At 39.2% G+C, this 15,735-nt stretch overlaps 1 protein-coding gene across 1 annotated transcript in view; it reads right to left on the bottom strand.

Annotated features, from left to right (window-relative positions):
- Positions 1–15,735, bottom strand: part of egfem1 (EGF-like and EMI domain containing 1) — a 48,950-nt gene that overhangs the window by 25,706 nt on the left and 7,509 nt on the right. The window contains exons 5-12 of the mRNA XM_020600284.1: positions 4,647–4,769; positions 3,941–4,063; positions 3,093–3,218; positions 2,577–2,699; positions 1,416–1,538; positions 732–869; positions 478–600; positions 23–100 (exon numbers count right to left, since the gene is read on the bottom strand). Coding sequence (XP_020455940.1) covers positions 23–100; positions 478–600; positions 732–869; positions 1,416–1,538; positions 2,577–2,699; positions 3,093–3,218; positions 3,941–4,063; positions 4,647–4,769 — 957 coding nt within the window. The remainder of the gene's footprint in view (positions 1–22; positions 101–477; positions 601–731; positions 870–1,415; positions 1,539–2,576; positions 2,700–3,092; positions 3,219–3,940; positions 4,064–4,646; positions 4,770–15,735) is intronic.

Below are 15,735 nucleotides of genomic sequence, written 5' to 3'. Positions count from 1 at the left end.
TCCAAGCGGAAGCCCAGTCGACAAAAGCACTCGTACGTTCCCAGGGCATTGACACAGTAATGTTCACAGCCTGAAGTCTCTGCCAGGCACTCATCGATGTCTAACAGAAAAACACACAAACAACACAAACCTAACGCACTGAAAGAGTAATAACTCAGGTGAAGCCCATTTCTTTGCATGCAGTTTGCATGTAACAGATTGGCGATGGGTAAGTTAAATAGCAGACAGGTCATACAGATCAAGCTCAGGTGGGCCTTGTAATGTAATTTAGTTTCAAATCAGATACAGGTTTTGATTTCTGCTTTGCTACTGGCCTGGCAGTTGTTCTAGATTATGCAAAGTTTAACATTTAGTAAGCAAAATGTCTTTGTGTCCAGCTCTGAAACCAGTTCAGCAATCGGTAAATGTGCACTTGCTTCCTGCTCAGCTGTGCCACAACATTTAAAAGACTAAAAAGCACCAGACCAGCACTCTTACCATCACAGCCACAGCCGTCTGGGTTTAGTCTGTAGCCGGGTCTGCAACTGCACTCATAGCCACCCGGGTTGTTTCTACAGAAGTGACTGCAGCAGGACTCCTCATCGCTGCACTCATCACTGTCTGAGGAAAGCAGGCAGTGGTGGACAGAAACACACAAGAGTTAGAAAGTGAGTGAAAATGAAAGGAGAGTGAAAGAGAAGAAATAAAGAAACAAAGACAGAGAACTAGACTCCACAGAGAGATGTTCTTACCTACGCAGGTCCTCCTGTCTTGGTCAAGCTGGTAGCCATGGCTGCAGGAGCAGAGGGCGCCACTGGTGGTGTGCTCACAGCGATGAGAGCAGCCTCCGTTGTTCTTCTCACAACTGTTCACAATCTCCATCTCAATGCCTGGAATAGAGAAGACCAAAACCAAAGCTGCAGTGCGTAACCAGAATGGAAACATATGGACAGTGTTTGCGTATGTTTGTTAACATATGGACATTATATAGTGTACATTACCATAGAATTGGAAAGGTTAAGTACACTTCTTTGTGCTTTTTGAAGTGTGCTTCTTTGATGTACTATGCCTGAGATGACTGCCATGAAATTAGAATGGACATTTTTGATATAATGTCAAGCGTGTTTTTATTGTCATGACACATGTTTTATGTTTTAATGGAATAAATCATGCATTGCAGGCATTCAGAGCAGAGAGATGCTTACACAATGTCAAACTGCTGTGTCTTTTTTTGGCAGATAACTTGACAAGATGAATTATGTGTTTCTTCCTATTTCAGTTTCATTTTTATGATCACATCATGATACAGCACTGCAATGCATACATGTTTCTGTTCTTTACTTTCAAGATAAATAACCATTTGGATAAAAATGCTGAGGCTGAGCAATGATTTGCTCATTTGGACAAAGAAATTTGTTTCTGCTGTCTTTACTTACGATAGCACCGTTTGCCATCCGCGCCAAGTTCAAAGCCTGGGTGACACACACAGCTGAAGGAGCCCAACATGTTGACACATCCATGGGAACACTTGGCATGGCCTGAACTGCACTCATCAATATCTATAAGACAAACAGCAGGTTTTACACACTGATATTGGATATACATGTATACACTACATAGACACCAAAACAACACAAAAAAGACTAAAATTTGGCACAAAAATAATGATGGGAAACAATTCATACCAAAGATTTATCTGTTTTATGAAAGTGCAAAACTGTACTTGCCCCATCTGTGCAAGGACCCATCACTTTCCTCTGGATCTGGCCAGTTACCTGCCCTGATCTGTTGCTCAAATCTGATTGTATGATAACAAACTGTTTTCTGCTGACTCTGGCTACTACCTCAGAGAGAACCTTTACCTGTTGCCCCTTGATCAACTGTGTTCCTGTTTGTCTGCCTCAGGACCAGCCATTATGCTGTACTCACCTGTATCAGCCAGTTTACATGCCCAGTTGAAGATGTACTCCTATTTGCAACCACTGAACCTCTTCACCCTTCACCCAGAACCCTAACAAAAGTTATAAATGTCACAAATAGTTCATACTAACTTCAAGCCCTTATCTGCATTACAAATGTTAAGGGTCTCGGGTTCTTACAGTTCAGCCAGAAGGGGTTATAAGGGGCTGAGATAAAGAGAAACTTAGCTAACAATGCCTTTGTTTGGAGCTGGGTTTTTGACACTTAAGGTTCATGAACCACACATATTGTCACACTGATAAGCAAGCATTACAAATCTGTGTCCCTAAGTTGTCTTAAAAAATCTGGATGTGTGAAGGATTTCTAAACAATGTAGCAACTTCTTCCTTAGGCAGGATAGCTTTGTCAGGGCTCTGATTACTCTGGCTTCCCATTCCTGCCAGAAGAAATGTTAGTCAATGGACTGTAAGAACAGTTTCCAACATCAGCCTCTCAAATCAGTACAGATCTGTGGCTGAGCCGATTTGCTTTCAGAAGGAAGTTTTAGTGTGGCTGTAACTTATGGAAAAATGATAAGTGTCATTCTCTTAAAGTGTATCAGCTTCCAGGAAACATTTTTTTCAGCCTATGTGATATACAGTATCAGCTATTAGTGTTTTGTGTGTGTGATTCCTCACCTTCACAGTTCTTGGCATCTCCAGCCAGTGTATAACCAGGTCGGCAGCTGCAGTGAACCCGGCTGTCTTCTGAAAGACACAGCTGGGCGCAGCCTCCATTCCTCTCCTCACAGGGGTCCCTCACTGATACAAACACACATACAGACACATTTTAGCCAGGTCAGCTCAGCAGGCGACTCTGTGACCCTACTGATTAGCTAACAAAGATAGTTTTAATTCTCAGCTCCAGGGGTAACATCTACATTTCAACCATCCACATGAAACTTCTTATGCAGAAACAGCACAAAAATGGTTTTCACAGACTGGGTGAGTCTGGTTATGAAAACAAACTGTAAAACTCAGGAAGAGAGAGAAATCCCTGCTGTTTACTCTACAGTGCCTCTTTCTAAAGCTGTTTCTCGAACGCCTTTCCACAGCAATCCTCATTTTGCAGCATTTTGTTCTATTTTGTACATTTAGAAGCTTATGACACGTTATGTTCATGCGTATTGAACATCTGTTGGTAAAATGACTTACACTGACAGTGTCTCCCATCTCTTTTTAGCTGGTAGTTCTTCCGACACTCACATTTGTAGTGATCGTTCCCCATGTCCACACACTTGTGCTCACAGCCACCGTTCAACACCGAGCATGAATTTAGAGCTTAAAAGCGAAACAGACACAAAAACAAACAAATTGTAAATAAATATACAGCCCATCAGCTCAGGTAGGTGAATTCATTTACAGAATAAATGGATTTAAATTTCTGACAAGTTACACATCATTTAATAACTATAATTTCCTGGCAACGTAAAGCGGATTCCACACTTCAAACTCTGCAACCTTGTAACTACACGGAGAGCACTGGCAGAGGCTGGAAACTGGAAGATGATATTTGAGTAACGATAAATGGCTAGTAGTTACTTTTTAATGATCTTTCCATTCCATTACTCCTGGGATGTAATGATGTGCCAAATATGCATATAAGTTGTGTATATTCTGGGTGCTGCACACAGACAAGATGAGAATGACTGGCTTTTAACTGTGATGACTTCAACAGACCGCTTACCACAAAGCAGCAGTCAAACCTTGGAGTACTGAGAATGAAAAACAAGTTCAAAAGCAACAGAGGGCTACTGATTTTCAACATGTAACAAAATCTTTCACTGCTTCAGGTTTTATGGTGCTAAAATAGGAAAAAGCATTTTTTCCATCTCATATTTCTCAGAAATGACAATCTGATGATTCTAATATTGTGTTACATTGCAATCTATCTGTGCTATTCCTCTACATCACTGAGGGATTGTTTGCAAAAAAGCTACGTTATAAATGTGTAGAGGATAATCCAAGTGTAAGTTCAATAAATATTTCTGTGTAGTACTTACAAATGCAGGTCCGACCATCAGCGTGCATGCGGAAGCCTTCACTGCACTCACAGTAATAAGAGCTTGGTGTGTTGACACATGTTTGCTGGCATCCTCCATTGAGCTCCTCACACTCATTTATGTCTTAACAAACACATACATACAGTATATGTGCAAATGTGCACTAAGAAAATGATTCATTCATAGAACAGATTATTGCCATGAAACAACACAACAACGCCATCCACAAGCCATTAAAGATCAAACTTACTGTATTAAGAACATCAGTCTACTTCTGACTCTGCCAAATATTTAATTTAAAAGGACGCTTGTCATGAACAAGGCACAGTTAGCTCCGCTTGAGTCATTCTTTATGTTATAAACTGGAGCTTCGCTGAACAAAAAAGTGGTGTTGTACTGGACTACATCATGATCAGAAGTGTCTCTATATTTTTGTCCAAAAAGGGGACCCACATGTATAAAAACTGTTCCACAGTGCTACAAAGTCACAAATTCCACAAGGTACTTTTAGGGCATATTGTAATGTGCACACATCACATTTCGTTTAGAAACAAAACAGACATCTTCAGCATAAATTCATTCAGATTCTAAAGTGGAAAAAACTCTTCTATTCATAAAACAGTGAAGGGAGCCCCAGCTGTGCAGAGAGCCTGCCACAGTCTGTCTGTGCTTGTGTACACTCACTACATCCAGATGTCTATCTTACCATGACATGCCTTGCCATCTGGTCCCAGTCTCCTGCCTTCGGGACACTTGCAGTAGTAGCTGCCAATGGTGTTGCAACAGTAACCTTCACAGCCACCTTCATCCACTTCACATTCATTAACATCTGAAAGAAAGGATTAAAAAGGCAGCTTTTCTAACGTAACATGCACCGTCTACAGAACACTGCAGCAAAATCAATTGTGAGGACATAAGGGTTTTAGTACCCTTCCAGCTAATCTTTCTTTCTGTTTAGTTCTTTCTCTTTTCAACAGAAACAAAAGCAACAAAACCTTCACTCAACACTGTGCAGATCATGACCCAGCTGCCTTGCGAGTCGATCACTCTGTCAGACATGCTTTGATGTCGGTGAACTGCCAGGGTTAAAAACCAAACTGTTGTTAGTGAGTCTGTCACCAGTCTTTAAGGAGCAATCATTGAGACAAAACAACAGAAGCAGGAGAAAGTAAAACTTGCATCTAACCACATGTTGAATTTCACAGACTTCATTCATAAGACTAAGACTGAGAAATCTTTATTTGTGAACAAAAAACAACCCAAAGCCTCAAGAATATCCTGCCTCCTCACATCATAAAACATATTCCAGTACTTTAACTCTAATCTAAATTCAATCAGCTATTTCAAAATAAGGCTTATGTTGAGCCAATTTGCTGAGCATAAGAACTGTTTTCATGATCTTCCCATGTTTCCCATGTTCTTTCTCTTCTTTGAGGGTAAATAGTTCCATGCTGGTTTCTTGACCAATATCCCAACCAACCTTCCTAGAAATGTTCCTGATGGAAATTAGTATTCCCCAAAATGCACCTGGACAGAGTTTTCCATCTAACATGCAAAAATATTTGTGTAATCTTGCACAGACTGTATAAACTCCTGCTATTGTCGTTGCTCTTCTTGTTCACATGGCAGAAAATAGCCAAACTTTTCACTGATGATAGCATGAATGTCTGGCTCAGAAAAAGGAGATGGTGACAGAGAGATGCATTGCACTTGGACACCGTCTGTTAAGGAAGAAGAAGAGAGATGCATTGCACTTGGACACCGTATGTCAAGGAAGAAGATTAACCTCTAGAGTCCTGAGCTTTGGAAACCCAAGCTGTGCGGTCCTCATATGAGGACGCAGGGACTCTAGAGGTTAAGGTGGAAAGGAAAGGATATTTACTATTTTTTGGAGAATCACTTTTACTGATAAAGTTGTGTGATGAATAGCATGTTTAAAGTAACAAGCGAATGAATCAAGGTCTGCCTTATATCACATTCTTCTCTAACAAACACAAAAGTGTGGCTGATCATTGCCAAACTTGGCTTTATATTAACATTTACTTAGGCTTTGTTTAATCACATAAGTAGCAGTATAATGTCAAATTCCCTGAATCCCCAGGTATTTATGCAAAGGTTAATCTAAAGCACATACTGTAGATGCGTTGCCAATAAGGAAGAGCCAACATACAGTAAATGTGCTCCAGGGCCCCTCTGGTAGAACAAAAAAAAGCCCTGAAAACTATTTCTGTTTTAGATTTCAACATGCTAAGCAAACAGACAAGGCATTGCCAAGATTCCCCTGTTAGTCCTTTTGGGGACTTGTCAGTTTTGTCTACACTGTATTTGATTTGTTTTCTTATCCAGGTAAGGGAAAACCACCCATGAACAACTTGGCCAGTGTTATAAACCAACAGCAGGCTATGGAAAATAGCCCCTGTGGCACAGATATAATGCTTAATAATGTCTCTATTTCCATACATAGACACATAAAACATATACTATAAAATATTGATACAAAAAGCATGTGAGTATCCACGTATATGAATGTTTTGGCCTGATAACGGCACAAAGCCACAGCAGTCCATATAGAGCAAAAATGTCTTTAGCTGACCATGTGAGATACAATATCAGTACTCTGTAAAGACTGTTTTAATTGATGAGATGCAAAGCCCAGTAGTTTTGAAAAGTAGTGCTGAATTTATTCAAATAAATCTGATAAATCTTCCCTCTGCAGAGGAAGAGGTACAAATGCAGAGTAGGTAAAATAAACCAGAAGACAGAACAGCAATCAAAATAAACTTACAGACAAGGTCACAGGAGAATGATTTATTTCTACAGCAGTTATTAAAGAGAAATATTACTTTCACATCTATTGCCAGACACAGTGGAAGTAGCACTTTGAATGCCAGTGGTTACTTTGTTCATCTGGATGTTAAATTGTTGTGTAATTTGGCCAATCTCCAGAATTCTGCAGGACCTCAGAAACAAAGGATGGGTCGCCATATCTGTTTTTCAGGCCACACCCACACTTGGTTTCTAAGGGCAGGCAGGGTTACCTGGGACATCTGAAGTGATGCATTTTGTTTCAGGAATTTCTACAGAATATGATGAACTGTTCAGATTATTACAGGTTTAGAAGTAGTGGTTCTTCTAGTGTGACTCTTCATAATCATCTTTACCTTAATATTTATATAATAAGAAAAGAATTAAATAAAAAATTAGCAAGTTATGCTATATGCCTGCACATTTTTGTAATGTGCATTGCTTTCCCCAGGAAAAGGATAAATAAACAGTGGGGTGATGCTGCAGCTCTTCAGGTCCTCATTCCCCTGCCCTGGCCTCCTGGGCTGCATTACTCTGTCTTGGCCTTTACAACCTTTACTTCCTCAGTAGTCCAGCAGTCAGCGCATTCCCCTTCACTAGGGAGGATCTAAGAAGCTATCTGTTTAACCCTGACAAATGCACATACGCTTAGTTGCACACAAAGAAACAACCCTGCCCTGCATTTTTCATTAACTCATAGGGAGGCGACATAGGCCCTTAACCTCAGGGCTCTGCCCACCTACACATCCCCACTTTGATCAAGCAGCTCCTAAGAGCCCTAATGAGTTCTCTATATGAGCTCAGGGTCATTTACATTAATCATAAGGCTGCCAAGTAAAGAGAAAAAACATCTATTCATTCCCTGTTAAGGCATTTAAGAAGGTGTTTATAACGCAGAAATTCAAATGTTGCTCAAAGAGTAATATGTTAGTGACGTTATGTGTACACTGTCAGAACACAGCATCCTTCCTAAATACAATTTAATTGTTCCATCAAGCTTCCACCCCACTGAAATCTCAAATAGATACAAAAAAACATACAGTTTTATGATCCAGGTTACAGAATTTTGCTATCTTTAACTTGGCTCAGCCTTTCCTGAGAGTCATCTGTCACACTCTGCATCTCATCAGCTGAACATCATTCTAACTTAGCTTACATGTTAGTACAATGACTCTTGAAAGATAGCTTTCAAGAAAAGGTTTAACTATAGTATGCATCATTATGTGAATAGCTTAATGGCTATGTGGAATTAAACAATATAAATAATCAATTACCATCTCTTTAGTCTTAGTAACGTTTATCTTCAAATACGGTGCTTAGAGCCACAGGCCTGTGATCATCATCGCCAATGTCAAGGAGAGACGCAACGACAGAATCATCCCCAAACTTTTCCTATCAAAACCCAAAGCATAGTGCCATTGTTTTTGCATTATGAACTGAAACAATTTGTAACCACTGCTGTACACAAACTAGATTGCTAGAATGGAAAAGTAATTGTAAATAATTCCAGATGGGGCACCATGTTAAAGCTTCCACTTATCACACCTCAGGGGCTCTCTGACATCCATAGCCTTGAGTGGTTTTTGGTCAAGTATATCTCATTACACATGTACCTGTAAACAGCCCCCTTACTTTCTGTCAGTATCCAGAAACAATCCAGTTAACTGTGACCCACACAACATTGGAGAATTTCATTCATGGAGACCAGTCTGAAGTTGAACCAGAACAGCAACATTCACATTTGACATTAAGATATCCATTTCTACCTTGGTTCAGCTGTGCATTCGGATGCATTACACAGGCCACCCGCAAGTACCATGCATGGATGCACAAACACATGTGTGTAATTATTTGTATAACTCTCCATAGACCTGCCTGAACCAGGCCTTTATTTTAATCCATCTTACACACTACACAGTCATCTTTATGTTTTTGTCAAAAATGCTTTTAAAGTTCCATGTCACCAGATCATAATAACATGTCAGAAACTAACTTGTCATGTATAATTGTTCTAGTATGTAAGTAAAATCTTGTTTATTAAAAATATAATAACACAGTGACTCTCCTATACTCTCCTCCCTTTAGCTCTGATAGCCCCATTACACCCGAAACACCTGCAGCCTTTTCTACGCTATTCACCAGTCCTTACCCCCTCACGTGGCCTCTTAGCCTCATACCTACAAATCTGGATCATCAATCTTCATCTCACTGATGCATTGACAAGACACATGACACATACCACTTACCTCAACAGGAAGTAATTCTTTTATAGATTTCAGAAGACCCTAACCCTACATTTCCCCAGTCTCCATTACTTTCTCAGTCTTCCTCTGACACTTTATTTGTTCTGCCTTATTAAAAATAATGCCTTATATGTTACTCTTGAATATTGCCACATCTGTTAAATACATTAATTCATACACATTCATTTAAAAGGTTCATTCATAGCTCAAAATCAAAAGGAAAGTATGGGTTTGTGAATAGGACTGGTGATGGTTTCCCATCAGGTAATGAAGAAAACAGACTGCTGCTTGAATGCTCTTATGTTCCCTGCAGATCAACATTGGCACCAAGTCCCAATTCCTGCTTATCTCATTAGGTGTTACTGACATTACTTGTCCTCTACTGTATAGTACCTTACCATTCCAACTTCTCCAAGGACCAACACACTACATGGACAAACTTTTAACTATGTGTCAGTTCAACTCATGTTAAAAATATTAGATGAAGAAAGTCAAGATCAGTAACTGAATCAGCAGGCCTCAGCTACATGGCACATCTCTCTTCATTGTGCAGTGGATGTGGAAGACGTAGATCTCAGACCCCAGTGTTTGTAAGAAAATAATCAAACCTGCAATTGATTTACTGTTTCAGTAATGATTTGTATTTCCTACATTCTCTAATCCTTGATTCCCACATTTATATTATAGAACATGGACAAAGAAAAGATATGCTTTTTACCAAACTAATAACAACTTGTCTATGTCTGTTATCACGGCTGAGCTGGCAGTTATCTAAGCTTACAACTTTCATTTTATTTCAACAGTTAGTGCTATTTTTGCTTTGCTTTGTAGGAAATATTTTCATATTGCAACATCTCTACAAATAAAACGGACAGGAAATATTTTTTTTTGTTGTTCTTTTAACATTAGAAGGACTATTGCAGCTGAGCCAGTTACAAAAAAGGTATAAAACCACAGCAGTTTGGGCTGTAAATTCAATGCCGAGATGCTCCATCTGATGATCTGGTTCACTCCCTTCTCCCCCTTCCCACCATGGCAATTCCTTTGTTTCTTTTGGCCTTATCATCAGCTACTGATGCTTTCATTATTCTAATATGAAAGCTGAATATGCAGGGTTAGAAAGCTATTGTTAATGTTTATTTATCATTCAAACTGCATTTTTGCAACTGCAATGCTGCTGTGTGGTGTACATTTACTGTTTTGCTTCTGTGTCTTTGCAACTGTTTCAAGAAGCACTAACTGGCATGAAGTCTGGTTTAATGTCATTTGGATGTAATCATCTGCGTAATATATAGAGAGAGCATGTGGCTGTTGTTTGAAGCTCATAAGCACATTAATAACATGTGTTAATCATTTGTTAGCTTTTATTCAACCAGCAAATTTGAAACACTTTGACTTCTATCACTTAAACCAATAAATTCAGATAGATTTATAACTTTTGGTTTGGCAGCAGGAGGTCACATTGACAGAAATATAGTCACACTGATTACTTTAAACATCTTATTTTGTTTGCAGATATTCTATCTGAAAAATGTTGTTTATTTCATCTGATTGACATATGTTTTATTATATCCTCCTCACTGTTCATATATATTACAGGATGAGACTGACAGTGAAGATGCATTAGAAGAGGAAGTAAGAGAAGAGTAGAGGACAACATAGAATGTGATCCAGACCACGAGACAACAGATGAGAAGCAATGAAGTGATGGCTCTGCTGAGCCTGTTACCTTCTAGTCAAAAAATGGTCTTCATCTGAGAGGAGAGACAGACTGTCAAATGAAAATGCTATTAGGATGACATACAGGGCTGACAAGGTATCCTGAACTAATGACATCAAATCCTGGTTTTAGCTGTTCCTGACAAAACCATAGTTCTAAATATGATAAACTTGTTTATAACGCAACAACAGGTCACCAGGGCACAATATCACATGAAAATTTTCCTTATTTCATATGGCCTTGGACAAGACGCATGGAAAAAGTGACCATGGTTGGGACTGTTAGTCCTGCTCTACACCAGACCACAAAGGATGGGGCTCAGTTTTTATCTAGGTATTGTCTTCACAGACACAAACATACTGGTGTTATCCTGTCACAGAATGTCCTGCACAGTGATGATGCTGTGTGCACCAGGGCAGACAAGAAGCCCAGGACTGTCCTGAACTACTCTTTTTATTCCTCAACTCTTGTCTACTTGTTTTTCTGTTACCATCAACATGTATTATACTAAGTGGTCCACATTAAACAGTGCAAGATTTTTCTATGGTATAATTCATTTTATTCAAAGTGAGTTCAGCTCAGTGAGAACTACAAAACTACAAATTCCAAAGAGAAGCAACACTTGTCCTGATTAGAAATGAGGTTAACAAAAGATCTAATTCATCATCAGGCAGTCATCCTGTATTATGACTTATAAACAGTTACATTGGGTTGGCCAATACTGACCAGTAATGAACACAACCCAAGGGTTAAAGAGTATTTAAGTAAAAGAAAGAAAGGTCCAACAAATGCTGTTAGGAAAAACACCTGTGGCTGTGAACCAGGCCAAAGGTCAATGGTCATTAAAGACGTTTGAGGAGCTTTAGAGAACTCGTCACAGAAAGACAAGTGAGCTTCAACAGTCTGCTCGGTAGCAGGAAACGAGGAAACAAAAGTGGGATTGTTTTCAAAATTGTCTTGAATGAAACAGACAGCTAGCTCAAGAAAAGGATGCAATCAATCAACATTTAGGAAGTGTGCAAGTTGCCTTCAGGTCCTCAGTCAAGCACACAACAATAGAGTGAATTAAGAGAGGTGACGATGCAGACTCATATTTTGAGCATTTTATTATCTGTTCGCTAGTTTGATCAAGGCAGCATTGCACCATCTGTGTGAAGAACCAGTAATTCTGCAAATATCAGAACAGATGTTTATGCGCTTCTTCCAGATCACTCCAGCAGCTCACGTTTCCCATTTGTCCTTTCAACACAAAATATATGCTCTAAAATAATGATATTCAGAGACTCTTTGAATCAGATGGGACAGTCTTACCAGGAGAGTTTCTTCATTTCAGTGCACATATTTTCTCATCTTTCCTTTTTTATTAATTAGTCTTTTGTTTTCACAGTATGGTACAAATGACTTGAATGATGAGAACTGGGTGTTGCTCTGTTTTTTTGTTTGTTTGTTTCATTTTTCTCACTTTTATTTTGTGTATACAAGCACACAGCCTACAGTACGAATGAACAGATATGGTAAAATGAAACAACATGCTCAAAAGGAAAGTGTAAGTTATTTATCCTATGCTTAAAAAAAACTAGAACTCTGCACTTTCCCTGAGAGTATTAACTTTTTGCTCTGTCTCCATGAAAGCCTTAGTTTGGTTCTTCTACATCTGGGAAAGCCATTCATATTTGAATCATCAAGAAAATGTCTTTCACAGAAAGTATCAAACATGGCTGTAAATTTGAAGTAAATGCCTGATGTTTTGCAGGTATGTAAACACTTGGCATCGCAAAGCAAAAAAAAGGAAAAAAAACTGATGCTGATTCCACATACATGGATTAAGTATGATTTCTGCTTAGGTCATCTATTCTGCAAAACTGCTGTTGAAAATTGACTGTAACAAAGATAATCATGATATGACATCCAAGTCAATTCTGAGTTTCTCATGGTCCTGTGAAACATGATGACATACTGTATGTACTCAGGTTAGTCAGCTTCAATACTATTCCCCATTACCATAAACATTTACCATTAACCTGTTCTCCTGATGCACACTGTCTGCCTGTTAAAACCTCAAAATGACAACTCATTCATCTTCTACATAGCATCATGTTTGTCTGAACCTGGTAAGGTTTGTTTGTCCACCTGACTCACAGAGTTAGCCAGCTCAGCTCTATGACCGCAACAAAAAAACTGCATGTTACAAAAAGCTCATACAATCTCGTTCATTCCCTTGTTCTGTAGCTAAACAGATGCACCGTGAGTTCAAGCATCATATATTTATCCAGTGTTTAAACAGACAAAGATCTGCCTTACTCAAAGGGTATTATAAGTACCCTTCAGTAAAGTGAGGGAGATTGTTATATAGTATAGCAACCCCCCCCCCTTCACAAGCTTATTTTCCTAAACCTAATGCTAACATTACACGGGTATGCAGCACAGGTTCAAAGTGGATAAACTGTAACGTGAGTGTGCTCCACTGCTACTGACTCTGACAGTGAGCCTCAGGAGCACATGGTCAATCACAAAGACCATTAACTCCAACCTGCTCAGCATTAACCTGGTAAACAATGGTGCCTTAAAGCATTTAGAGAGATGAGGGCATGCTTATATAGTGTGGAAAACTCCCTTGCCATATGGTAGCCATTAGGACCCTAATGAGCTTCTTCCTCTGATAGCAACACTATGTAGCACTTGCATTGCCCAGTCTGTCCTCCCATACCAGCTACCTCCAAGCTCGTGTCTTGGCATATAGTTTCAACATCCACACAGTTAATGGCTGACTAGAGGAATGAGGACAAGAAGGGGAGCTAGTAAACAGGATGCTACCATCTTAGTCTCCATGTTTTTTGAGACATTCTTATGTTTATTTACGGGAAGACAAGACACAAGACCTGGGAACACAAGGTCCAGTGTTCATACTGCTTTGTTTCAATGATGATCCATCCTCTGATTTTATATTATGCACCTCCCCAACCTGATAGTGTGGTGGATTCAGTATTAGTTGCAAGATTTCAATGTTCAGCTTCAGATCATTTGTCAAAAATTAAAAGTAACACTGAAAGTGTTATTAAATGAGGGCTATTGGTTCATGGCTGACATTAAGTGGTTCAACAACACTTGCATCCATTAATGGAAGGGCTGGTGTATTCTGTCAGTAGCTTACATGGTTTTTACTGTCATGAGCTGTCTCTGACTTCCTAGTTGGGGCTTTTATTTTTTTTAGAAGACTTCCTGTCTTGTACTATGTCACCTGCCCCAGATTTTCTCAGCCCAATCAGTGGCTTATTGGTTTCACCTGTGCCTAGTTTGTCTGCCTATTTAATCTGCCCTGTTTTATTTCCCATTTGTTAGAGAGCCTCTTGTTGTGTGCAGACTGTGTTGGTCACCATTTGTGTCCTGCCTCTAACACATGTGACTAGAACTGATTTTGGCTTTTGATTCTCTGCCAGTCCTGAGCTGTCACCTGTTACTCACTTCTCCTATTTACCTGAATTGTTGTGAGTTTGTCTGCTTCCAGAGCTGCTGATTATATGGTCCATTACTCTCTAAAAGTACGCACCCTCTGCGTTGCCTGCCAGGTCTCCAGGGTTCACTTACAGTATGTGAGTACACCAAAAGTCCCAGTAACCTTGTGCTTAGTATATATTCACCACTTGTCTGTGCCCCTTAGGACAGAAGATAACTTGCCTATTGACCATGTATGGTCCAGTGATTCTGTGGTAGGTCATTCTCATTACCACAGTGTTGAGTGGCTTTTCCCTGTTCTGTATTCCAGAAATGAGTCTTAAACTTTTCTATATTTCCTGTGTTGTGTAATTGGGTCCTATAAGGAAAACTACTAATATTTAGTTTTCAGTAGTTCATCACTACTGTAAATGACTGCCTAATGTATAGTTCTGGGTGTCCAAAAAGGTAATACGAAGAGTAGTGCTGCTTAATCAATGATTATACTCAGTCGTTAAGGGACATTGTTGGCCTTCAAAGGACTGAAACACCACCGAGGGGGATAAATATCTCCGGCTCAACACCAGTCAGTCAGAACTGATGAAGCCTCTTGGATGAGAGGTGAAACGTCTTCGATCTAGAAATCTAAGTCCAGTTGATTTTTTTTTTCTAAGGTTTTTTTCAGTTTACTATGACCTGGATGACTGAGAATCTGCACAGACAATCAATGATTAGGTTCATGTTACAAAAGACCAATCAACTTTAAAGGGAGCTGTTCATTTCTGAAGGCTTACATAGTTAACAGTTTTCAGTTGCCTCTTATAATAAAATAAGAGAGAGAACTGCTAGCCAAAGCACTTATTTTTTGAAAATGGAACAGAATTCAAACATTCCCTCACCACAGCAGTTGGCAACTAAAACCTTGTTAAACAAAATCTTTGAAACAAGACCAAAATGGTCTGCCATTATTACAAACATACTGTTCCTGTCATATCTTAATTCTAAATGGTCTGAAGAACCCTTTTTAACACAGTTCACATCTTTTCATTTGTTAACTGGGCCTTTAGATTAGGATTAAGGTCCAGGATTAAAGTGTTGGGAGCATAAATGTTATTGTGAGCAATACTGTCCTCATATTATTTGCTGACTTGATTTCTCCTGAACCTGCAACAGCTGAAAAATGTTCTTGTTTGTCTGAAGTCTGAGAGATACTAGGGAAAAATAGATGCTCAAGAGGCTCCTGCTTCTCAGAAGCCAAAGCAAAATGCTTACAATTGACTTGAGGCTCTGCAGTGCAACTAACTGCATGGAAACACTCGGAGACAAACTCCGCACATGGTATGTTAATTAGCTTAAGGGGGGAGATTCATTCCATACATGTAAAAGACATTACTGTTCCCTAAAGTTGAGAGAACCACAGGAGCTGCTATGATCTTTTACACCTTGTTTTTCATAACAATATTTTACCAAATGAAATTTTGGTGTAGGTGTATTTATTTTTCCTGTTTTAACCACACCTTTAAATTCACTGCATGTTTAAGATTAATTAGTTCCAGAAATTTGAAAGAAAAGTTTTCCACTTAGAAAAATCTCTC

The sequence above is a fragment of the Monopterus albus genome, unplaced genomic scaffold (genome assembly GCF_001952655.1).
Source record: "Monopterus albus unplaced genomic scaffold, M_albus_1.0 scaffold46.1, whole genome shotgun sequence".
NCBI classification, from domain to species: Eukaryota; Metazoa; Chordata; class Actinopteri; order Synbranchiformes; family Synbranchidae; genus Monopterus; species Monopterus albus.
Note: the sequence above shows the minus strand (reverse complement) of the source record. Positions and strands in the feature narration are given on the sequence as shown.